General features: G+C 39.5%; 1 protein-coding gene across 1 annotated transcript in view; it reads left to right on the top strand.

Moving 5' to 3' along the window:
* Positions 1-26,336, top strand: part of ERP44 (endoplasmic reticulum protein 44) — an 866,037-nt gene that overhangs the window by 572,356 nt on the left and 267,345 nt on the right. Inside the window, exon 8 of the mRNA XM_044088913.1 lies at positions 12,768-12,909. Within this exon, the coding sequence (XP_043944848.1) occupies positions 12,768-12,909 (142 nt within the window). The remainder of the gene's footprint in view (positions 1-12,767; positions 12,910-26,336) is intronic.

Here is a 26,336-nt window from a genome sequence, read left to right as displayed (position 1 = left end):
GTAGGTACATAACTTCTTATTCTGTTACAGGGCACAGACCTTTGTTTTGATATCTTGATACTTTTCATTATGAGAAGAAGTAGACATCCTAGCGAATTTCAGGAGCAAAGGCATTCTTGTCAAAAGGGGAAATCCTCGCTGCCTTTCATTTTTGTGCTAGCATCCCATGACTGTATACCCACTTCATTGAGTATGCCTTATCTTTGCTGAATTTGACTGTGAGGCTTTATAATCACTGTACTGGCCAAACAACCCTGCACTTCGAGTGGCCTCCCAAGTGAAAAGGAAAAGAAAGCCTTTCTGCTTAGATCTTATCTCTCTTCTTTGGCGCACATGATGAGGATTCTACATCTTTCATCTTTCATCTTCCATCTTCCTTTGAAAGGAATTTATCAGATATGCCTTCAGTCTGAGGACAGAATACTTTATGTGGGGACTTAAGGGAGGTCTCTAAATCAAATAAAAAGATATTTAGATGTTCTAGGTGTTGAACAGTGCAGACCAGTGACTGTTCCCCAGGTTGCCAAGACCCTGACTCACAGCCAGTAGCACACAAGATGCCCAATAGAGTTTATCAAGTGCTACACACATGCAAAGGTCTATGTAAAAACCCTGTAGCCAACCCAGCATTGGTTTCACTAGATGCATCTTGGAGATCTAAACTGGGTTTAAGTCTAAACACTCTGTTGATAAGGAAAGTAGGGTGTTAGACTGCTGTAGCAAGGTGGTTTACACATTTATATGCTATGTCTTTTAGATCTTTGAACTGCTAGACCCTTTTGATAAGATATCAAGGGGATTTCTTCTGACATCTAGAGGATATTGCAGAAGGCATAGCAGATGAAGCTCCAATGACCAGAATTTCCAGACTGACCCAGTCAGCATCCAAAGGGGATAGCAAGTGTGGCAATGATGTTATAGTCAATTGTAGTATTGCAACCACAGGTTCGGTACTATCTCAACATGCTTTGTATAGAATTCAGCAACTGCCAGATGAAGTCATGGAGAAGCTATTAGGTTCCTCAAAGAAAATATGTTGGTTACCCCCCAAAGATATTTTAACAGCTATAAGAAAGGGGAATGATTATGGGAATCTGTTCAGTCATTATCATCTGAAATGGCAGTTATGCTTCACACTTGCAGTGCTAATTTTATAGGTTGCTTTGTCTTCATACAAGCAGAATAACCTTAATGACATGGGCGGGGATTGCTTCGTAGTTGGACCTTCAGCTTCTGACCTTGTATATCTCCCTCTATTACTGTTGTGTGGCAGTCAAATTAATTAGGTCACACTTGAAAAGACAGGCCACATAATGGTTTGTTACTGTGTAGCTTAATCATGATACTGAACTCACAGTGTTCAGTGTTGTGATTAAGCAGTTTAAGTGCGATAATGTGCCATAAAATGATGTAACGTAAATAAGGCTAATGCTACTTTATTTCTGAAATGTAGAAAGAGTTTTGTCATATTTAAATATATCTGACTCAGAGCCACAGTTACACTCCAGCCTGCTAGGGCACCAGAAATTGACACCTCATTAACTGACCATTAGTAGGGATAAATGAGTCAAATCAGCTTTTTTACACACTATTTCTAAAATACAGCAGAAGCTACCAGACTAAGTAGTTTTTTCTTTACAGAAGACAATCAGAAGAGGCTAATCAAGATGAAAAGAATAAGGATTTCAAAAAGAGATCAGCTTCGATAGGAGGAGCAGGCAGACGTAGGCAGAAAGGTGGGAGGTAAGCATCCTTCCAAGAAAGAGTTCTGACAGTACAGCCATAAAACCCATCCCCTCCCATTCTTCCCTCAAAGGTCATTCTTCTTATCCTGAGATGGAGGATGTCCCACTTCAGAGACGCATTGCTTTTCATAACATCTGACCAATGGGTCATTGAGCTTGTGCCATTAAGCTACAATGTAGAATAAAAAGCTTAACGCTTTCCTGCCCTTTGAGTTTGACACCATTCCCCAAGCCAATTTGACCTTGCAAAACCTATTCTTATCCTGATATAAAAATGCAGAATAGCAGTAGGATCAAGGCCTCTTCTAGTTCCTAAAAAGATACATTCATTGGAGACTCCCTCTCATCCTAACCAAAGCATAGTCTGTAAGCCCGGATCTCAGAGATACTTGCTGGCTGATCTCTAATCACAAAAACAATCAATTTCTGAGGTTGCTATCAAACCAAGAACATTTTCAGTTCATCTCTTTGCCATTTAGTCCCTCCACTGCACCCAGGATATTTACAGACCCAGGTGATCCATGTATTCTGTTATTTGGTAGGCTGTTTTGATGCAGGCTTTCAGATCTCTTCTGGTGAGGCAGTACCAAAAGCAGCAAATTGACAGGCCAATTTATATATAAACAACTTTAAACTGAAATTATAAGAAAACAAGAAAGTTCCTGATAAAAAGGACTTGGCTACATAAATATTCCTAGTAACACAACCACAGCTTTTCTAAGGAGTACTGAAGTACACTAAAATGAACAGGAGGAGGAGATCATTCACAAATTAACAAACTCATCAAATAATCAACAAATAACATCTTTTCAGCAAGAAATGGAACTAAGAAAATTTGTGTTATAAAGTCCTTTGTTATATTTCCTGAGTTATGCAAGCTGAAACTGGAAGTGGAGACATTAAAGGTTTTCCAAGGAGAGCTGATGAAACTGCAGCAGTGCAGGCTTTTCCTGCTCAGAACAAAGCTGTGCAATAGGGGAAGTTTTTGCAGAGCTGGTCCAAAATTTGTGTCATCTCGGATGTTTCTGAAGACCTTGGGTTATCTGTTCGCCTTCATACTAGTGATGCCTCTGTATGAGCAGAATAAAAAAAAAATCCTTTGCTTCTTGATGAACCTGCAAAAACAGTACTTTCACCATCTCAGCAAGGTAGTAGCTTTAATTCCTGTCATCCAGAAAGAACTGGCTTTGTGGCCTCATGTACTAAGCAACCAGGGATACCCTTTGTGTCCACAGAGATACCCAAACCTTCACTGGAGGTACTTCAGACCTGCCACAAGAAGCTTAAATTCGTGGGGAGTACTAATCACCTCTATGGTAAAGAGATGCATCATTGCTAAGGAAAGAATGAGACGCATCCTAACCCTCAAGAGATTCAAGGCAATCTGGTATCCAGTGGTTCTACAGATGATTACCAGTGACACAATAGTGATCTTGTAAGTAAACAAGGAGGTTACCAGCTGTGCAGAATAACCTTAATGACATGGGCGGGGATTGCTTCGTAGTTGGACCTTCAGCTTTTGACCTTGTATATCTCCCTCTATTACTGTTGTGTGGCAGTCAAATTAATTAGGTTTTGGGCAAACAGTCTTGAGTAGAAATGGAATCTAGAGGAATACTACACCCTCAAAAAGAAGTTGTTGTGTCTAGTTCTTTACCTTTGTGCTTCAGAACAAAAACTTCATATAAAAAAGTTCTGCAGCAAGTACACTTTCAGTACTTCATTCGCAGTGAATTCCTTTGCTGTTCCATGATATTAGTGCTCTGTGTGTGTGTGTGTGTGTGTGTGTGTGTGTGTGTGTGTGTGTGTGTGTTTATGTATATGCCTTTTCTCCCCTCTCTACGAAGTCCAGGGTCCTGTTAAAGGCAGATTAAAATTAGGCCGGACTCTTCTTGGAAGCTTCTTCATGGCCAAGACATCATGGGTCTGTCAGCTAGCACACCTAAACAGGGAGCTCATTCCTCCTTCCCCAGTCTTGTACTTTTCTGACCCTGTAATCAAAGTCATCAATGTGCCCCAATCTTAGTAGCATCAGATAGGTACCATTGGATAATCTCAGTTTGATATTCAGGGGCTACTCTACATAGGAGATGCTCCATATTCTTAAGGAGACCAGGAAGTCCAAAGTTTACCTAAGAGCAGCAAAGTTTATTAGTCGTATACTTCCCAAAGGCTAAACAACACTAAAAGACTCTTTCTGTACAATACCTAGTAGAATTTTCCTAGTGTGGCCTGTCCTAGGCCTCTGTTAAATTACACCTCTGCTATGTGACTTTCTTTGCCGCATCCTTTTCTCTTTCCTAGACAGTAAAACTGTTTCTGAGAGGGATACTGCATCTTAGACATTCTTAAAAGTCCTGACTCCCTTAGACTTAAATTGTGTAGTGGAAAAGCTAGCTAATTCTCCTTTTGAGCCTAGTGCTACTCCAAACATCAAATGTAAAGTTTCTGTTGTGAAAGACTCTTTAACTAGTAGTAGAAGGTTCAGTACAAATTATCTCTGAACTCCAAGCCGTTATGGCTGAGGAGAATCGTGATAAACACCTCCTTCGTGCCTAATGTGAAGAGACAACTGGCATTTGAACCAAGCATACACCTGCCACCTTTCTATTCTGACCTTCAAAACAGAGAGAAAAAATCCCAGACTTGCTTGATGTCCATTGGCAACTCGTTTATTGTTGACCAGAATAAGGTAGCAAAGTGTCTAGCAAACTGCATCACCTTTTGTTCTGATAAGAATAGAAAAGCACTGAGATGTCAGGCCAGAGCCTCCTTTACCAGGGCAGCAACAATGCAACAGCATCCCTCAAAATTGTCCCTGGTCTGAGTATTTGTGAGATAGCACACTGGATGACTCTGCCCACCTTTTCAAAACTTCACAAGCTGAGACGTACAGTCCAGGAGTAGAGAGTGGTGTGCATTTTCTATCCTACAGGGTGTACTATGAACGAGTCTTCCAGCTGGTATGGATTAGAGATCTAATACTGTATTTGCGGATAAGAATTCTACTAGTACAGTGATCCCTTCAATGAAAAGAGGCACATTGACAATAAGCATTCTTCAAGTATGAGGATCATTGTGGCATCTTAAGTTTCTCCTCCCCACAAATCTTAAGCCCATCTTTATTAACATTATGCAGGGGGTAAATACAGCTACCTCATAGTCATCTGTAGGGGGACTAGATGATTACAGGAAGCAGAATAAAAAGAAAAGAGGAGAAGAGTGGGACATCCTTTTAGTCACCCTCCTCTAATCTATTGATGTACTCAGTCAGTACTTAAAAAGTAACTCAGAAAGTCTTTTCCAAGGTGAAAATGAGTCCTTAAAAGATGTTTAAAGTTCTTAAGAATTTCCAGACTGAAGCAAATCTTTCCCCGACCTTTTCAGCTGAAGAGGACTGAATATTTTGTGGGCTGATGCACCTTTTATCTTTACATTTGACAAATGGGGATTTCTGAATAGCTCTTAAAGACCTAGAGAGTGAAAGTCCACCTGTAGTTATTTTCCATGGTCAAGGGTTATTCGGCAGTACAGAACCCCGACACTCAAAGGTGTTCAGTTAAAGTGGGTGCACTAAGACAGCTCCGCTTTCTATAGTTATACAGTGATATGCACCACTAGCATGCAGAGTTTGCTGACACAGTGCTCTCGTTGACTTTACATCAAGGTGGCCCCAGCTTTGCAGAAAAACAACAGGCCAACAAAAGTAGAACTTGTTAAGAAGAGAGCCTTTTTTATACTATTAGAAGAGTATGTCCCTTTCACGATGGTCTTTGGGGAGGGTTGTTTTAGCTGTATTTGCTACATTTCATCTTCTACATATGAATATTAGTCATGATTTGGCCATGTTTTCTTAACTATTGAATGTCCCTACTCTACCACTGTGTGAATCTGGCACATCAGTGTCTTCTTGAACCCCATTTGAATTTGTTTTTGCTTGGTACTTTCTTAATTCCTTTTCAGTGTTTCAGATGCATTGGCCACTCTGCTGTCTTCCTTTATTAGTAGTTTCTTGGGTCATTGTACCCAAAGTTGTCCGGTCCACAAGTATATTAAAATGATTTGGATCTGTGCCTGCCAGTTGGTGTTAAGGCAGGGGTCCACACTGTCATTGGGAAGGGAGTATTGAGTGGCTACTTCCTGCCCACCTTCTTCATGGTAGTGTGTGTGAGAATCATGTTCCAGTGATGATTGCTAATGGTACCTTAGAGTCAGATTCCAAAGTGCAAGTTCTCAGAGCAGCAAACTTCAGAAAGCCTCACAGGGGTGGAGTGGTAAGATAGGAAGGGAGCACTGACCTTTGTTCTGCAGGCAATAATCCTGTAATGGGAAGAATGACTAATTAATATTTTGATTTGATATGGCTGTAGTACTGTACAATATAGTCTACACTGAAGCTGGTGAGCAGGTTTGTATGTTGTAGAAAAATTGCACCCAAAGATTTTAAGTAAGGTATTATTTTTTCTGTTTTCTTCACATATTGATGACTCTGAACACTGTAGAATTTTTCAAACACATTTTTCTATAAACAAATCCTTTATTTGTAATTCCATCCCAAAAAGATTACAGCTGTACATTGCAAATGAACAATATCAATTTTCATCTAAACTCTGTGGTGGTTGACTCATTTCCTCTCGAATGTGTAACAATTAGTAACACTATATAGAGGGTATAACCCAAAACCAGAGTTAAAACAACATTTTGTGTACAAATGTAAATGCTGCATAAACCTGAGGCTTATATGAAAAGTATTCACCATCTCCTGCAAGCTTATGTAGATGGCCTCTAGATTCTCTCCCTTAAAATTTTTGAGAATGTTCCTTGCTTTCTAGGTAGACTAGTCATGACCTAGTTCTCAGATGCTATTGTCCCAGATTTCCAGTACTTAGCCTCATTTTTAAAACCACTTTTCCTTTGCTCTTATCTTCTCCATTAGCAATTTTACCTCCCTAAAATCTGGTTCTTGCATCCTCTTCTATGTCCTTATTACTTTTTTTTTTTGTTACTAGTAGTGTTAATTTAACTATTGCATTCTTGCTGGTTGCCATCTTTGGAGCATCAATCCAACTTAACAGGGACTCAACATCTTTTACTTCCCTTGATATTCTTACAGTTTTAATAAGAATCATTTACATCTGGAAACATCCTGTGTAACACATGTCTGATTTATAAAAGTATTTGTGGAAGCACTTCCAAGCAGAAGTTCTAAACATTTTTTTTTTTAAACAAGAAACATCTTTATTAAATTATTGTGCATGACATAGGCCATGTTACATTTGTATAAATGACATTAAACCATAGTGACACAATCTCATTTGCAAACATTATACATTCCAAACCGTGTGACACAACATAATACATCACTTTTAACATATTCAGTCATTGTTAGTCAACCATTACATAGCTCAATCAAATCCTGCCTTCTTTTATACCTTGTTCCTCCTCGGAATCCATTGATCCCACAGTTCACATTTTTTCTTATGTAATTTGCTCCTACTCTTTTGTAAAGATCCCCATTCCAGTTGTTTTAACTCTGTTACTATCTTCACTAATTCTTGTAAAGTATTTTTAGACTTTGATTTCCATTTTCTAGTAATTGCTTTTTTGGCAGCCGTCATACTTAGACTCAGAAAGGCCTTACTATGTCTAGGCAGCTAACAAGTTTGTATAGTAGCTCAAAAAATCATTTCCCTAGTCACTCCAACTTGCTCACCCAGCATCTCTGACAGAGCAGTCTGCAGGGAATCTTTAAAGTCTGCCAGCTCCTTCACTCCCAGAAAATATGTTCCCAGTTACCTCTTTCTGCCCCATCACACCTCCCACCATTTGCTGCTTACATGAGGAAAAATTATTTGAAGTCTGTTTAGGGTTAAAAAAAATATACCTATGTAAGGACTTCCAAGCAAATTTCCAAAATTTTCTGGATTTTGTTGCATATTTGGGAGACATACATATATCCCCACATTGTTTCTTTGTGAATTGCTTACCTAAGTTCTCTTCCGAGTCCTTCCTTACCTCCTCTGATTGTTATAGTTACCATGCGATATCTTATATGCTGTACTTGATTATTCCTTTCTTAATGGCAGCTTCTGTTCTAAATTCTACTAAAAACTCTACCAGTGCTGGTCTTTTGTTTAGTACTCCCCTATTTCTTTCTCTTTGCCTATACTCTGATATCAATCATTGATATAGAAGGCAATCTTTTTAGCCTGCAGTCCAAATAAATTATTTGCCTCTTCCCATTCTGTTACCTTTACCTCTCTAGTTATTTGCTGCCAGTACTTTGGTTCCTTTGCCAGTTTTCTCCAATAAATTCCAGCCCCCTCTTGCCTATTATATCTGTATTCCTAACCACAGTCATCTCTATCGGCAGAATCTCTTTTTTTCCATTCTCTTGCCGGTTTAGTTCTTAGAATACTCCCAGCTATTTTATGATAATAGTCTGTATGATTTTTGTTGTTCTCCTTAAGAGTCTGCATCCAAAATCCCAATCTCTCCTTATTTTTTGAGCTTCCTTCCTGTATCATCTTCACTCCTTTCCCCTTTAAATTATACTTTTCTGCTTGTGCTATGTATAAGACCCTTAACTTTGTTGCACTGAAAAACTCTCAAACTGAGTAATCCTGGTCTACTTTGTTCTTTTGGAAGAATCAGAAGAGCTTAGAAAAGATTGGGAAGAGATATTGTATAAGCAATTCACAAAGAGACAATGGGAGATATATGTGTATTTTATTTATTTTTTTATTGTTTTCGCATTTGTTAACTGGGTTGGTCCAGCTGGGTAAGAATTTACCCTTTTTCAGTGGAGACCCGAGGGGAAAAGCCCCAAACAGACATATAAATACATACAAATAGAGACAAATTAACAATATTACATAGCAAGACAATTTTATGAATACAATGGATAAGAAAAATATAATGTACTCAATGGAGTAGTACATAGCTATATATACAAAAAGTGTAGTTATAGGTTGCGTAACAGGAGAAACAACAATAATAAGTCCAGCAGGTAAGCAGGAGGGGAAGTTAAGGTTGTAGGTAATATAATGAAAAAGAAACAAGGTGTAATTAGATCAGTGGCTAGAAGAAGAATTGTATCCCCAAATATGCAACAAAGTCTAGAAGATTTAGGATATTTGCCTGGAAGTGTTTACATAGATGTTGTTATACCCCAAGTAGACTCCAAAGAATTTTTCCTCAAGTGAATAGCAAATTTTGGAGGTGTGATGGGTAGGAAAGAGGTGACTGGGAACATATTTTGTTTTGGGAGTGTAGTGAGCTGGCAGATTTTGGGGATTCCCTGCAGACCGCTCTGTCAAATATGCTGGGTGAGCAGATTGAATTGACTGGGGAGATGTTTTTTTTGAGCTATGATACAGAATTGGAACTGCCTAGACATAGTAAAGCCTTGTTGAGTCTAATTATGGTGGCTGCCAAAAAAGCAATTACTAGAAAATGGAAATCAAAGTCTAGACCAACTTTATTAGAAGTAGTGAATATGGTAACAGAGGTTAAACAACTAGAATTGGGATCTTTAGAAAAGGGAAGGAGCAAACTGCGTAGGAAAAATGGGAATTGTGGGAGCGATATATGCAGAGAAAGAATGAGGTTTAAGAGGCAGGATTTGAATGAGCCATATAATGCTTAACTGACAGTGACTGGATAGATTATAAGTGATGTATAATGTTTGCAACTACAGTTGTTTCAATGGTGTCGCTGATGTGTAATGTTTGCAACTTAAGTGCCATCAGTGTTTGTTTTTCATTTATGTAAATTTGAGTGCCTGTGTCATATGTGATAATGTAATAAAGATGTTTATTAAAGAAAATAAATATTTTCTCCAAGCCATTTCTCTATATCAGATTGTCTGCGAGTGAGATGAGAACCAGATACAGGACTGTTTACTACAAAAAAGACCTTATAATATTCAATATTATTTTCTATTTACTTGCTTTCTGTCAAAACTTGTTACTGTATAAAGCCAATGCAGTCATTCCCCTATGCAAGAATGGGAAAAAGCACACTAATTTTTCTTTTGTCATGCTCTTTCAACCAGATCTCCCTTTTTAACATTGCAGTGCCTACATTTCTTAAAACTAAACAAGGAGAAAGAGAAGGGAGAAAGAAACAAAAAGAATAAACAGAAGCACCCATTTATATTAGTATCTCCATTATATTTAAATAACTGAAAAAACTTTATAACATGCAGAGAAAAAATCATGCACCACTTAAGTAACACTGTTAAGAAAAAATAGTTTTCAAATGCATTTTTAAATGAAAAAGTTAATATTTTAGTTGACAAACAGTTTCATAGACTTGAGAGAGAAAGATAGCTTGATGTGAAAAAAAGTCAAGGAAGGGAAAACATTTAAAGCTGAAACAGATCATTGTAGTGTGACAGAGAAACTAGAGGAGCACAAAGAAGCTTGTTGCAGAAAGACAGTGGCAAATGAGAAGGAAAAAGTAAAATTCTGGGTCCAGTGGTGACTCCTCTTTGGAGTTTCCCACAGCAAGGAAGAGACATTTCAAAAGGTGGAATAAAATCACTTTGGGTCTGCTAAATATTAAGGTAAAGTCAAGTCCCCTTCATCATTCCAGGTTGTGGATAGCCCTGTTTTACAAAATAAGTCATTGCTTTCATAGGAGTTCATTCAGGTGGTCCTAATAAAATCACCAATGGAAAAAGATTCCCTGATGGAGAAATTGCAGTACATTGTAAAACTTTCCCTTGTTTTAAATTGTAGTTATACCATTACCAGAAAATTCACCACCATAGTGTTTGTCACTGAATGTATCCCTGCCGCTACAATACCATTTCGATCCCCAGTGCTGGATCTTTGCTGACTTGTTGAGAATACTTCACATTAGTAAGGTACGTGGCTCAGAATCAACCACAGATTCTTTGGAGATTCTGTTTAAAATGTGCTTCATGCTTGGGCTATACATTCATTGGTATATATTCAGGGATTAGCAGCAGCTGTTAATAAGCATCCTGATTTAGTTGCATGCTTTAAAGAAATTATAGATTCTCCCAGGTTCCCATTGTTAGGCCCGACTTATTTAAAAATGTAAAGGCAGATCCTGAAGATATAATTTGTCTTATTCAGCACCAGAAAAAGGCTTAGGTACATAAATGAATAATCTGCAGTTCTTATCTACATCTAAGGGAGACCACACTTACATGGGTCTTGCAAATTCTGAAAACTAGCAGTCTGAAAATGAACAGTATCTAAAAATAAAATTATGGCGCCTATATTTACCAAGGTTGCAGAGCCACCCACAGTACCCATATGGGTTTTGTGCGCCTGTATTCCTCTAACATCATATTTTATAAGACATTCATCTTTTATAACAGTCTTCCTGCCCATAGGGGGAGCCCTTGACTAAAACTTCTCAGTAGTCCTTTTGGGTCTGCCTTCCTTTTTTTTTCCAGAGTACTACTTCTCATTGATATGAAAGAACTTCATTAAAGAGTATGCTTTTCCTTTTGTATTTCTTCTTCTCAATTCTGAAGTCAGTACTTACTAGTGTTGTCCTTGTAAATGTGGATAATTGCTTTACATTATTATTGTCTCAACAACTAATCTCTAGTTCCATTTCTTTGCCTTTAAGTTTTTAGTTTTTTGTTGTGTAATTCATTGTCTGAGTTTGACTTGGCAATGATTGGGGCCTTGTTTCATAACTTCCCTTTTGGGCACATAGTAGTCTAACAAATATTTGAAATCCGCATTTTGCCTTGAGCTAACTTACCTTCATTAGGACTTGCTCTGTGTGCCCCTTTTTATGCAACCAAACTTTTCAGGCCACAGCTTTGAGGGACAAACTGTCTTTACTGAGATTATTGAAATAATATGGAGAGAGTCTGTTCTAGAAGAGTTGATCATTTAGGGATGAATGAAAAGGAAACACACTACTTGGGATCTTTCAGGAGATCCTCTGCACACAGAAATGCCCATAGGTAATCTATCATTGAAGAATTCACTGAACTACTCTTTAGTGGATGATTTTTTTTCTGAGTATACTGTACCCTGCCATCCACATACCGGCAGGAGCTCTCCCCAGAGAGACTGCTGCATTGCATTGAGCTGTTGAACCATTGAGGATCTCTTTTAGTTGATGGTGAAGTGGCCAAGTATCTAGTTTCGCTGTGAACTAGCCCCTCGCATCTTTCTTAAAATACAAGGAAAATGGTCCTTTGTCGAGATACCATTTCCTGTTCTTTCAAGTGGGTTATTTGCAGTCTACAAAATGCATCACTGTGTTCAGTAACTAATGAATTACTGAGCTATGAAGTAGTACATTAATTTTCATGGAGTGACTAGCCATATCCTTTATAATTAGAGGGGCTACAGAATATTAATTTCTGACACTGGTTGATAGATCTTGGTCAGAGTAAACATTGTGTGCCATTGTCCCTAGATATTTAATGATGGCATCTTCTTTATGATTTGATAATTTATTTTTGTAAAGATAATTTATATCCTTTTTAAAAAAAATATGATGATAGTCATTGCACTTGTAGCAGGTATGTATTTTCAGACCATCTTGGAACACTTTAGAATCTTTTTAAGTTACTTTTATTGTCTACTGTGCAGTCATCTGCACATTAGGTTGTTATCTAGAGCATATCTCCTACTTTTATAGCTGAGAAGAGTAGACCAAAAAGAATTAGCCCCAGTACAGAGTTGAGTGGTATACCACCACTAACTCTCATAAGGATTGACAAGTAGCCTACTTTATTTAATCTGTACTGAACTTCTTCAGTAATTATTAAAAATTAAAATGTATGGTATGTAGCACTTCTGAGGTACATGTTACACTTGTGTGTGCCAGTTTGTCTTATCAGTATGTGTTTGTGAGTGTAGACATTAGTAATATGTAACTAGTTTATAATATCCTGAGTATATTTATTTGACTTACTGAGAACAGTATACAAGTCTGTTTTTGTAAGTACACAGTAAGGCAAGTCTATTAATTTTCATGCTTGTACTGTTGAGTCTAAATGTTTCACGTTTTTTATAGGGACAATCAACTTCTTACATGCGGACTGTGATAAGTTCAGGCACCCACTCCTTCATATACAGAAGACACCAGCGGACTGTCCTGTTATTGCAATAGACAGTTTTAGGCACATGTACATCTTTCCAGATTTCAAGGACCTGGAGTAAGTACAATATTTTTTCCTTCTGTTTGTCAAACGCATGCTTTTACTACAAGTTTAAAATAAATTTATAGCACACCAGGAGCTGCTTGATCCTTTCTGCCATTATTTCTTTTACCTATTGGGCTGTTTTTCATCTAGCTGTATCACCTTGTCCATGTTGAAGTTCTCAGAGGTTACTGAGAGTAGGAACAAGTAGCTGTGTGGCTGTCAGTTTTCTTTTACTTGTTTTTTGACATGGGACAGAGTAGCATTGAGGCTTGGCATTTTCCTTAAAGAAACAAAGCTTAGGCCTTTGGGAGTTTCGGGTAATAATGTTATATGTGGTTTAACTTCTGTTACCTAAAAGACATAGTAGTAAGCCAGACTGTCTTGTTAGAAGGCAGTCTGTGTGTGTTTTTATAGGTGTGCTTACCTTGCTTGGAGACCTTGATCATGATGGCATGGTAACTTTTTTACCTTGCCTGTGATTGTAGACTTCATTCTTTACTCGAAGGTTCTTAAAGCATGAAAGCACTGTAATTGCATCAGATGCCTTTGCTAGCTTTGACCATATGCTCCAAAAGGGGCAACAGGTGTTATCAGTAGGTTGGTGATAGTAGCCACCCCTAAGTTAGGCAGCAGTGCATATTATCTTTGTTTTATCTGAAAACTGTAAGCATCTTGGTTATAAAGCATACAATTTTATGTGCATCATGGAATAGTGCATTGTTTTCTTTGTCGTAAGTTTTTACCTTCCTGTTATAGTCACTTTTTGGCGGTAGTCAGACTGAACATAAAGAAGAAAGAAATAAAACTCTGGTTGGCCTTTCTCTCTGCGAGAATTTCTGTTTCCTTCATTGAATCTGATTTATCAAATGTTTTTATAAACTGTAAGAATGATGCCTTGCATTTTAATTTTCCCCGATTAATTTCTTACACAAAGTTGTTTTGTAACAGTGCTATTCCCAACTTTTGTTAGATAGTGATCAATTGTTTTTGGTGCGAGTATGAGGATAATTTAATTCCCCCAAAAGTCATTTTTGGCTTCTTAATTAAACTGGTATTTGAAAACTTTGAATGGGCATAATTGAAATGTTGCATAAAGACATAGTAGCCTTGAGGGAATTTGCACGTTCTGAGGCTCTTCTGTAAGGATTCAGAGGTGGTGAAAAGTATTGTACTGCAACTGCAAAGTGTGCAGAATGGTTCAGCTGTCACTCTACCAGAATGGAATGTGGGGACTACCATCAGTTCATGTGACCTAAAGTTTTCAGTACTTGAACGTACACTTAATGCAGGGATTTATCTTTCTGCCACTGGTGCTGCTTAAATATTGTTTGATACATTACATTAAATACAAATAGTAACTCATATCATCTTAATTTATTTTTGCCACTTTGAAGCTCAGTTACTTGACAGCATCACTAGTCTTCAGTAAATTATTCACAGTTTTGATCTATTTTACGTATGCTTTTAACATTTTATTGTTTTTCCTAAAATGAATAACTTGTAATTGTTTTGTAAGTAGTAACGTTTTCTTGCACTACAGTGACATCCCAAACAAAACTGACAGATAAGTATGCCTGTGGTACAGAAATTGGCTCAATAATTTTTAGCACATTGATGTAACAATTAATGTTTTTTTTTAATATTTTTTGAGGAATTTTAATATACAGCAGTTAATGTTTGAGTTGTAGCACTCTGATACTTCAGTTTATTTTGTAACTGAGGGGTCTGTGTAGTCTGCTTGTTTGCGTGACTTTTCACTGGTACTTTTGAGTCCTCCCACATCTCAAGAATATGCTGTGCGTGCATTTGTCAAGCTGCCTTACAGTTGTATGCTTGCATTTTCAGCAAGTGTCTTTTCATTCTGCTTTTTTTCATTGCAGTTGGTTGAAATTGCTTTGACCTGTATTGTGCAGAACCAGAGTGTAGTGCAGTAAAGTTTTGTTCTTTCTCCACTGCTGTGCAGCAAAGGAGTTAGCATGTATTAGTAGAGGGTATGGTGTGTGTGGGGGGGCTTGCCAGATTGCAGAATTTTTTTCACTTTTTACTCTTTTGGGTTACATTTCACAGTTTTAAAGAAATGGAAGAAACATCAATCGTAGCATAGTGATTCAGTTTAGCATGAACAAAGCAAATAGCAAATATTCTAAATTGCCCTTGAGAAAGAGAGAGCAAGTGTGTGTGTGTTTCTGTCTTCTGCGATTGACTGACATCCAGTCTAGAATTAGTTTCTGTGACCAATCTGATCATCTTTTTACACCTATCCTAGGCACAACTTGTGACCAAGGCAGGTTTTGCCTTGGCCATCCTGCAGAGTTTCAGACAAACAGCCCTTCTTTGGTTGGGTCTTGGAATCATCACAAGTTAGTACTGCAGTAGTACTAAAATAGAGCTAGCATAGTTGTGCCAGGAATTTACCATAATTGTGAGTATATGAGTAGCTACACGGCTTGCACTGTCAGTCCTCCCCCCAGACCAATGGCCTTCAATTGCTCTAGTTTCCTAGTTCACCTTTTCCCAACCTGCTTTTAAATTTGGTTTAACCGATGCCACTCATATGTGTCCTTTTGACACTGCATAGGGCCAGCACTGGACGGGTCATGCTGTAGATCCTACATGACTGTAGCTTGGAGTATGGGGCAAGAAAGGCCTGAAGATGTAACTGGCCATGTACTCTTCCTCTTTTTCCTGATGTTTGAAGGGGAGGAAGTCCTCTGGGCCAGGTGAAGAAAGGTGAAAGCTCTGGTATTCTGGCCAGCCTTTGGGTTACTTCTGCCAAGAATATCAAAAGTCAGCAGTGCAGCAATGACTCTACTTGAACATCTACAGTTATGGTAAATACTTAACACAGCTATACTTGCTTTGTGCTAAAATGTATTAATATAAAATGTAGATTTACACTTGCCTTTAGTTAATTCTTGTAGCACTTAAAGCTCTCAAAATCATTGTATAAAAATCCCATATGTTGCACAAAGCAGTTTTACATCCATGTCTGATCAACATGAAAAATGTTAAACTTTGGATGTAATAAAATGTACCTAAACTTTGCTGATGCAGCTAAAAAGCCAAACATTAGTAGCACTGCATCCAGGCTTAGACAGTTGTGGGAGAAATGTACAGTACGTATACTGAGTTGCAGTGTTAATAAAACATATCTGTATATTTTCAGCCTTTTAGTATGAGAACTGTGGTAAATTTCATATATGCTGTGCACATTATTATTTAGAAAACGCAAACTACTGTGTAAATCAGCAGTAAAAAGATGACAATGTAAGCTTCCTTCTGTGCATGAAATGATGCAGTGCATCCCACTCTGTACAAGTTCCCCATGGTATCCAAATTATCCTCATGGCGTAAATGCAGCTGGAGGATTAAAGCAGATCCCAAGCATCAGTAAAATGTATGATTGGTTTAAAATACACAGGCGATTAACATTCAGTCCAAAAAACTAAAAGATAAAAATGAGTGTTAAAAGCACCAGTTACCCTAAATATTCAAAGACATGCAAAGTATCCTGCACATTGCACAGAGAAGGGTTGATGGACTTTCAAACCAGTAGTTTGCACATGTATAAACTCTACAATAAATCTGTGTTTGATTTTCAAGTGTGACAGTATGGTACAGTGTATAATTGATGTAGGTGCAAAATTCCTCTCCTGCTATTTTACAATGATCTGCATACATTAAGTTAAAACCAAAGAGAAGAAACAGAACATAAAATACTAATGGCAGTTGAACATAATATTGATAAAGGAAAATAGAGAAGGTCAGAAAAACATTTTCTATGATATGCGCATATAATATTGTTAATAATTAAGTTGAGATATGTATATTATCAAAGGTTGAACTATTAAATATTTTAAGTTATTGACATTGCAGTTTGAATCAAACATCATCTGCCTGGTCGCTGTTAGGTTATCTTTGTCAAGATCTTGAATTTTGTGCTAGATCTGTGCTGTCTGGATGATTGGCAAGGAAGGTGTGCAATGTGAATTGTATAGCACCAACTTTGTTTTGTTTATGTAACACAAAATAGCTGGTTTTGGCTAAGAATCCATACTGTTATCACAGCTCACAGCAATATTTTATCTACTGCTGTAGTTGAGTAGCATTACACTAAATATTAATAGGTATTTTCAGATAACTTTGCTGGGAAAAAGTTTTTGAAACTAGACTTGGGACAAATTCATATCCACATCTGCTGTGTATGTAATACCATACAATGCAAATGAAGCTATGCAAGTTAGTACTTTTGAAAGCAAATGTTTCTGTTGATAAGATTTGGCAAAGTGACACAAGTATTTGTCAACTTAAGGTATGTCTTGGATAATCTTTTTGTTTGATTTCCTTCCAAGTCTTTCTTTCTTTCTTTTTTTTTCTTTTATGTGAAAAGACTAAGAAAGTGCTAGTGTTGTAAAAGTTGAAAAATTTAGCATATATTTGTTTGGGCATAGTAGCAAAATCAGGAGCAAAGTGCCCAGTTTATGTCCTCCATGATTAGAGCTTGTTTCGTTTTTGGTATGTACGCGAATGAAAAACAAATGTTGCATTGACTTTTCTTACATGTCGAGTCACGTGTACGAGAGCCCTTGAATAATTGTATAACGGCATCAACTTTTTGTTCAAAGATCATAAGGTCATTTCACTTCTGTCATATTTGAAACCATTTTTTGTGATGAAAAAATTTCTTCACAAAAAGCATATGATTACGTGGGTCATCAGTTCTCTCGGAATTTCAGTAAGAGTACTTGTAATGAATGCAGTTTCCGACAGCAGTTTTTTCAGTAGGATATTCTAGCAGTGGCAGTGCTTCCATCATAAGAGAGAGTGAGAGAGCTTAGACAGCTGAGACTGAAGATTAGTTCCTTTGATTTTACCTTACTTTTAGGTGGCGTGTGAAGTAGGCTTCAGCTACGTTCTTTAGTATGCCATTTGATCTTGAATCTTAGCAAAGAAAGCCACAGTAAGTGATTAGTATCTGGAAAATCCAGCAGTTATTTAAAATTATTCTGTGATGAGTAACTTAAAAATAGTTGTTCGCACAAGGAGCACAGAGGCAAAATTAGAAACAGAATATTGGATTTTGACTGGATTTGGGGAAGGAAAATGTTTAGTAGCATTAGAGTTGACTACAGCACATCTTAGTCAGAGACAGCCATCTGTAAAAGCCAAAAGGTAAAGTCTTCTCATTACTCAGTTGTAAAACATGATGGAGATGTGATTTTGGAGTATGGTTCATAAACATAGTGCCCCATGATGTAGGACTGATACTTACTAAAAACGCATACCGAAGACTGGATGCAGGGAGTTACTGTACAATACTTCCCCCAAAGACTGTCTACAATTTACAAGCATCCACTTGTCTGTGCACAAGCTGCTCACATCTAGTAAATTGTGTCTTGAATTTCACATCACCAGTTGTCAGAGTCATAATAAAATATGGGTGGTGCTTCCTGTGATGAAGGGTTACTTTAACAATGCATAGCTTACCAGCAGCATCAGAAAAGAGTGTAGAAAAACACTAAAATAAATCAGATTTGCATAGCAGTGAAAAAACTACCTGTGACCACAGCCACATACACGTACGCACACAGACACATACATACACTATTCAAACCTGTGATGCTGAAAGGCTCCCTCCAACAGGAACACTTACTCAGCTTTATACCTTAATCAATATAATGTTAATGTATCCTGTTTCACATATATAATAACAGAGTTGTAGACTTTCATTTATCATTTATTTATTGACATGTGTTAACAGGTTGAAGCCTGACTGCGTAATAAATGTCCATTTTCAGGGAGGCCCGGGGAGAAAAGGCCCAAAGAGTTAAATGACATCAGATAAAGTTGGTTTCATCATTTCCACCAGTTATGGTTCTGTATTTTTTTCTTGGAAGATCCAATACTTGTGTGATACTGAGTTCCTGTGCATGCTGTGACTCCATGGACCAGCTGCATAATGGTCCCTAATCCCAGAGCCCCCCAAGTCCATGTTGTGATCTTAGTTTTCATTAGTAAAGTTTCTGTGTTCACATGTCAGGGTATAAAATCACAAAGTGTCAATGTCACTATTGGAGAACCAGTCATAGTATACAATGGCAGTGCCTGGTTTGTCCTGAGGAGGACGTCAGGCCACTAGTACAGGTGTCAGAGGTGTAGCACTGAGTACAGATAAACTTTTGGCTTATTTTATGACAAAAAAGATAGCTGTAGCTGAGAACTTCTCTTGCATAGACTGTCAGGAGGGTCCATTATGTAGGCCAAGGTTTAGTTTGGAATATTTGCCACAAGGGTCAAAGTTTGAACAACTCTCCTGGAGATATGGCTATATATAAAATGGCCTTCTGGTCATTAGTGGTACTTCAGCAGATGCTGAAGAGCTTAGGGGGAGACACACTGATGGCTACCCACCTTTTCAGAACTTTATTACAGGTTGCTTGTTCTGTCCGACTCCTAATACCGGTCACTGCTGATGGCCCACTGCTGATGGCCTAGATCCCAAGCAGATATTTAATTCTAATTGGAGGTTGAGTTGTAAGTACTTGTCTGTACTCTAGAGAATATTCCTTGATATCAGTACCAGCACTGGACCAGATGCAGGTATGTTTCCTTAATGTGCTGCTTTTGGCAGACATGCTCCTGTGCTGGATCTGTGTCAGCTGTTATTTAGCACCTTGTGATACCTCAAGGCTTGTGATATCCAGTGTTGGCTGGTCTTATTGACCTGTCCCCTTTGCCTGGAAGTGCTTTGCTGGGTCTCTTTAGAAGCCAGAGAAACAGTTAATCTTCCCTTGTATGCAAGTCATCAGGAATGCTGTTTTGGAAGCCTGGAGGCGGTTTTCTAGAAGACCGCCACCCGTAAGTAGCCCTCACCTGTATTAAATAAGTTCTTAGCCAAGCATTGTCAAGCTAATTGATATTTGATCTCTTCAGTCCATCATGAGTCACAGAGACAATAGCATTTTGCTAACCTGACATCTGACAAGGAGTCAGAAACTTTGAGGTGGGTGTGGTAAAAAAGTGTATTGAGTTCATATGTATTTATTAGGCATGCAGTCCAGGAGAACGTTGAAGCTAAGCCCAAATTCTCAGTTGCCCCAAACTACTTACAAGGTCACGTATTGGGTAAGTGAAGGCTCTGCTCTTTGGGTTAGAGCTCTGTACTGTTCAGGTTAGAGCTCTGTACTGTTCAAGTTACCTGCCTCATGTTCAGTCCTCTTTGATGCCTAGGCATAGGGAAGAGTATGTACATCCATGTATTGGGGCACAGGAATGATCTTGTTTAAACCTTGTCAGCAGACTGTACTAGTGGGCTTTCACATGGCTTCTGTAATTTTGACTGCAGATGTTGTAACTAAGGCCAAAAGTTCATATTTGTGTGTGATGGCATGGCTGAGGTCATATTTCCTTTGCAAGGAACTTATGAACGTTATCTCAAGGGGAAGTGCTGTTCAGCCAGGCCTCTTAGTATGCTGTTGATGACCTTCTGATGGGAAAGTGTGCTGTCACTGCTACATTGAGTTTTTATGGAGCTCTCATTACTGCTTTGGGTCTTTTTGATCTCCCTCCAACTACCTTCTCCTCTTCTTTTGAACCTAACCAAACCCAAAAGAGGAAAAAAGCCCATTTACCACCTTCTTTGAAAGTAAACTGGATTAACTTCAAAAATATTGTGTTCATTTACCTTTTGCTGAATTCCTTTATCATTATTACACGTACACACACCAACAGATCTTGTGCAGTTGATTCACTTTGCACATGATTTTATCTTTTGTTGTTGGTGTGCCATCTGGAGTTACTGTATAAATATAAATGTATATATATATATATATATATATATATATATGTGTGTGTGTGTGTGTGTGTATATATATATATATATATATCTATATATATATATAAAATCCTTCCCCGATGAAGTGCAAAAGAGCTTAAAATAAATCCTACTGAGCTGAAATATCAACTGGCTTGTTTTATCTGGTTGAAGCCTCAGCCAGTTTAAAATCTACTTGAATATAGGTGAAGCTTCAGTAGCTTAAGTCTTATATGGTCTTGCCTTCTACTTTCTAATTAAGTAAGCACCTTGTCACTGTTGTTCTAGTCCTGACTGTGGTCTATGACTTCTAATGTTGCTGGTTATCTGAGTTCTTAGTGGTTTAGAGAACTATCACAAAAGACAACAAGGTTGTGGATGTGGTTATACTGAAGCACATCCTGTATTTCACCAGATCTGATTCAGAGAGAGGCATGTTATCAGACAAATACATTTTAAAAGAGCTCCAGGAAAAGTCTGTGACTGTACTTCTGAAAGGCTGACAAAACCGATTCCATACTCAGAAAAGGAGTGGGGTTTCTTCTCTTGCATCTTCCTGATCCTAAAAGGAGTTGATCTTTTTCTATTTTTCCTTCGGCCATCACACCCTGTACATTTAGATGTTCTTCGTGTTTCACTGTTGCAGTCCTCACATATGGGTTATCTGGCTGCCGGTAGCCCTCAGTCGGCCCGAATACCAGAGTCTTTGGTATATGACGTCGGCTGCTGCTGGTTGTAAAACTGATGTCAGAATGTCAGGTATAAAGGGAGGCAGCCGACGCCATTTCCTCAGTCTTTCTTGCCACTGAGCCTAAAGCAGATGCAATTTGCACTAGTGCCGGTCGGCCGTTTACCTTCATTTTGCTTTCCGACTACCAAGTTGAAGACGCCTTCAGATAAGTATCCTGTTGGGGATCCTCTCTTCTTGCTTTAACGAATGTCAGATAAAGTTACTAACTGTCTTGCCTGTGGAAAACAGATTCCACACCGTGATTTCCACTCCTATTGTACAACTTGTTTTGGACTTGAGCACGACGTCCCTAACTGCGATCTCTGCGCTTCTTTTAACCCACGTACCATACGCTGTAGAGCTAAGATTTTGTATAATCATTTTGGAGTCTGGCCTAAGTTCGTTGGTATGGTGTCTTCTGGTCTCCCGACTTCGGATATACCTAAGAAACACAAAGACATGGACAGTGACAGGCCTAGGGTTAAATCTGCTGATGATGCACCAGTGAAATTGGTTGTCAGCACAGCGATAGTCAGTGAGGCGCTTTCGCAGCCCCAGCAGTCTGCAGATTTTCAGCCACAAGCCTCTGCCGAGACCTTTACGGAGTCCTCCATGCCGCAGGCTGCTATTTCATCTTCAGACCCTCCGCCTGTTGCCACCTCAGATGGGTCCAGAGTCGCTTTGCAGGCACCGGCTTCTGACGCCTCTTGTTTTCGACATGAGACCAGAACCAGACCGACTACCTTAGTTCAGACTTCTGCAGTTGCTAGGCCTCCCGAGTCCCTCTGGATTGCTAGTAAACCTTCCAGCCGCAAACCTACTCACAAACAGGCGCCTGCCTCCTCTCCTGTGCCTCAGTCCCAGTTGGTAAAGATGGCTGGTGATCTTCTCTCCTTGATTAGGGGGTCTCATCCCCCCTTCAAAGAGGGCTAGGGAATTATCTCCTGATGTTTTGTCTCCCTCAGATTCTGAGATTTTCAGTATGTCTGCTGGTGAAGAAGGAAATTCTCAACTTTTTTCTGGCTTTGAGGATTCTGATGCTGAGGACTCCATCCCTTCTGCCTCCCCTCCAGAGGAGTTTTCCTTTGGGGATACTTTGAATACCCTTAGGGAGCATTTTAAATGGGAATGTCAGGATTTTCCACAGTCTAAGAAAAGAATCTGGGAATTTTTGGATTTGCCACAGCTTTAAGTCTCTGGCTATACCTCCAATTTTGGAAGTTGTGGATGATGTTTTCATGGAAAATTCTTTAACTCCTAATTCTGTTCCTCCTTTCCCCAGAAAACCTGATAGGTATTATAGGGTTCCTGAATCTCATCAATTCCTTTTTAAAAACCCTACTGCTGATCCAGAAATTATTTCTGAAGGCCCCAAGGGTGTTAAGCCTATTATTGCTAAAAACCCTGTGCCTTCTGATAAGGAGTCTAGGGCCTTGGACAGGTGGGGTAAAAAAGTCTGTACCTCTGCAACTCTTGCCATTAGATCCGTGAATTGTCTTTTTCACATGCTTAAGTATCATCAGCATTCTTTGGAGGCTATTAAGGATAAACTTGGAGATATTCCTTCCATGACGGAGAAAAGATTTACAAGACTTACTGAATTCTGCTACTTTAGTTAATAAGCATTCACTTCATTGTGGTTTTGACACTTTGGAGGCTTCCTGCAGAGTGGCAGTCACTGGTTCTGTAATTGGAAGGTATGCTTGGCTCAGGGAGCAGCCTCTTTCTGAACCTGTTGAGTCTAAATTGCTGGAGGTTCCTTTGCATAAGGACAATATTTTTGGTAATAAGGCTGAGGAGGTACTGAAGAAGTTGGAGGATAAGGTAAAATCTATGCACGCTGTAAAAGATTTCCTTCATGTTCAGCCTCCTCGGTTTAGTAGGCATTATCCTTCCAAGAATTGGTCTTTCCCTGATCCTGGCAAGCAGGGCCGCTCTAGTCCTAGGGGTTTCAGATCTTCCAGAGGGCTGGCTTCTGCCCCCTCAAAGGGCTAAGCAATGGCATTCTTCTTCTGCTAAATTGGGGAGTTCAAAGCCAGCTTCCCAAAGCAAACATTCTCAATGACTCCGGCCTTCTTGTGCCTACCTCTGCGGGCCCTGGGTTTCATTTGGGAGGAAGGTTAGCCAGGTTCGCAGAGGTATGGTCTACCATCACAGATGACAAATGGGTGCTCAATATAGTAAACCAAGGTTACAAGTTTTACTTTCACACCTTCCCTGTTTTACAAGGGTACCCAGACATACCCAGAACTCTCAGGGCAGAGGTAGAAACTCAAATTTCTTCTTTACTGACTATGGGGGCTATAGAGCCAGTTCCTGCAAATCAGGCAGGCCTAGGTTTTTATTCAAGACTTTTTCTGTTACTCAAGAAAGGGGGCACCTGGCACCCTATTCTGGATCTGTCTATTCTAAACACTTTTCTGGTGATTCCCAAATTCAAGATACTCACCCTTCAGTAGTTACTACCAATGCTGGGCAAGGATTCATCGCTAGTAACTTTGGCTGTCAAGGAGGCTTATCTGCACATCCCCATAAGGGAAAGTTGCAGGCAGTTCCTTCGCTTCAGGGCTGGGGAGCAACACTTTCAATTCTCTGCACTGCCCTTTGGCTTATCTACTGCTCCCAGAGTTTTTACCAAGTGCCTGGCTCCAGCCATTGCTTTTTGCAGGCAGAGAAACATTCACATTTATCCTTACCTGGACAACTGCCTCATTCAAGCAAACTCCCCAGAACAACTAGAAAAGGATGTGGATTTCATGAAGAACACTCTCTTTGGGTTGCACTCTCAATGAAAAGAAGTCAAAGTTGGTTCCTACAAGGGAGATAGTTTTCCTGGGAGCGAGTCTGTATACAGCCACCCAGATGCTATTCCTCCCTCAACAGAAGCAGGAATATCTTTCGGCTTACTTCATGAACTTGGCAAGCATGACCCAGCTCTCTGCAAGGCAATTCCTGCAAGCACTGGGGTTCATGGCTTCATGTATTTTGATGATCCCATATGCAAGGCTGCATATGAGAAAACTTCAATGGTACCTCAAGAATCTTTGGTGTCAACACACACACAGGACTTAGATTTGATTCTTCCCCTGATTCCCTGTCTACAAATGGAGTTCCTCTGGTGGGCGACAGCCTGTTCTCAGAACAAGGGTCTGCCTTTCCACCCACCACCTGCCAGCCAGACTCTCACCACAGACACCTGAGATGTTGCATGGGGGGGCCTTATCTGGAAGTCAGGGGCATACAAGGGGACTTGGAGCAACAAGCAGATTCATGTGCACATAAACTTAAATTAATTGATGGCAGTGCAGCAGGCCTTGCTGGCTTTCAAGGACCTACTCTACCCTGAGACTCTGCTGATCAGGGCAGACAATAACACAGTCATGTGGTACATCAGCAAGCAAGGGGGGACTCACGCTTACCCGTTGTGCAGACAAAGCATGAGACTGTGGTCCATAGCAGCATCCATGGGCTTACATCTAATAGCCCAGTATCTTCCAGGGAGGCTAAACTCCTTGGCGGATCATTTGAGCAGACATGTTCTGGATCGTCACGAGTGGCAACTGAACAAGGACATTTTCCATCGCATCACTCATCATTGGGGCACCCCACAAGTGGATCTTTTCTCCTCTCACACCAATCCTCTCCTTCCAGCCTTCTGCACCAGGGAGTTTCACAACAAAGCTTGGAGGGTTGACGCGTTGTCCTTCCCATGGACACATCTCTCTGTTTATGCATTCCCTCCTCTGCCTCTTCTTCCTAGAGTGCTACTAAAGATAAGGGATGAAAAACCAAAGGCTACTCTGATAGCACTAGATTGGCCCAGACAGCATTGCTATTCCTTCCTTTGCAGCCTTTCACAGGCTCAGCCTTGGCATCTTTCCCTGGTACCAGATCTGTTGGTTCAGGGAGGGGGAAAGTTCCTTCATCCTCATCTTCAAACTCTGCATTTAACTGCCTGGCTAATACTTTAAATCTTTCCCAGCAGGTGGTCGAAGTTCTTCATGAGGCCAGGAGGCCTAGCACCAGAAAATCCTGTGCAGATAAATGGAAGAGGTTTTGCTCTTGGATGCTGGCTAAAGGAGAAGACTCTTCTCATCCTTCTCTTTCCCTCATTCTTGACTACCTAGCAGGACTGCTTAATGGTGGACTTTTCAATCAAGATTCACGCTTCAGCAATTTCTGCTCATTGTTCTTTTGAGCAACCCATTTTTCCTCGCCCCTTGATGAAACAGTTCCTGAGGGGATCTAATAATCTTAGACCTCCCAGAAGAGCTCCTACTGCTGCTTGGGATCTTAATTTTGTCCTGGAAACACTTACTCTGCCTCCCTTTGAACCAGCTGCCTCTGCAGATTTGAAGTTTCTGTCTGGGAAGACTGCTTTCCCTTTAGCTATTACTTCAGCTAGAAGGGTATCTGAGCTGCAAGCCTTAATGACAGTAGAACCTTTCATTATGTTTCACTCAGATCGAGTTTCTCTGAGAACTAATCCCTCCTTCATGCCTAAGGTAGTTTCCAGTTTAACCCTTAACCAGTCTATTCACCTGTCTACATGTTTCAACAATCCCCAAAATAAAGGGAAAGGACTCAGCACTCTCTTGATGTGCATAGACAGCTGAGATTTTACTTAGGACTGAATCCTTTCGAAAATCTGAACAGTTGTTGGTTAGTTTTGCTCCTGGGGCAAAGGGTAAAGCTATTTCAAAACAAACCATCTTCAAACGGATTGCTCATTGTATTCAGTTTTGTTTCCTGCAGCATGGGAATGTTCCCCCTCAGGGTATTAGGACCTACTCTATAGAGCAGTCTCTACCTCTGCAGCCTTTCTGCGAGGTGTGACTACTAAAGACATTCTAAGCAGCTACTTTGTCTTCTGTCCGTACTTTCACAAAGCATTAC

This window comes from Protopterus annectens, chromosome 12.part0 (genome assembly GCF_019279795.1).
Source record: "Protopterus annectens isolate FY-2018-M chromosome 12.part0, PAN1.0, whole genome shotgun sequence".
Classification (NCBI taxonomy): domain Eukaryota; kingdom Metazoa; phylum Chordata; order Ceratodontiformes; family Protopteridae; genus Protopterus; species Protopterus annectens.
The sequence above is the reverse complement of the archived record's forward strand: the minus strand, read 5'-3'. Positions and strand labels throughout refer to the sequence as shown.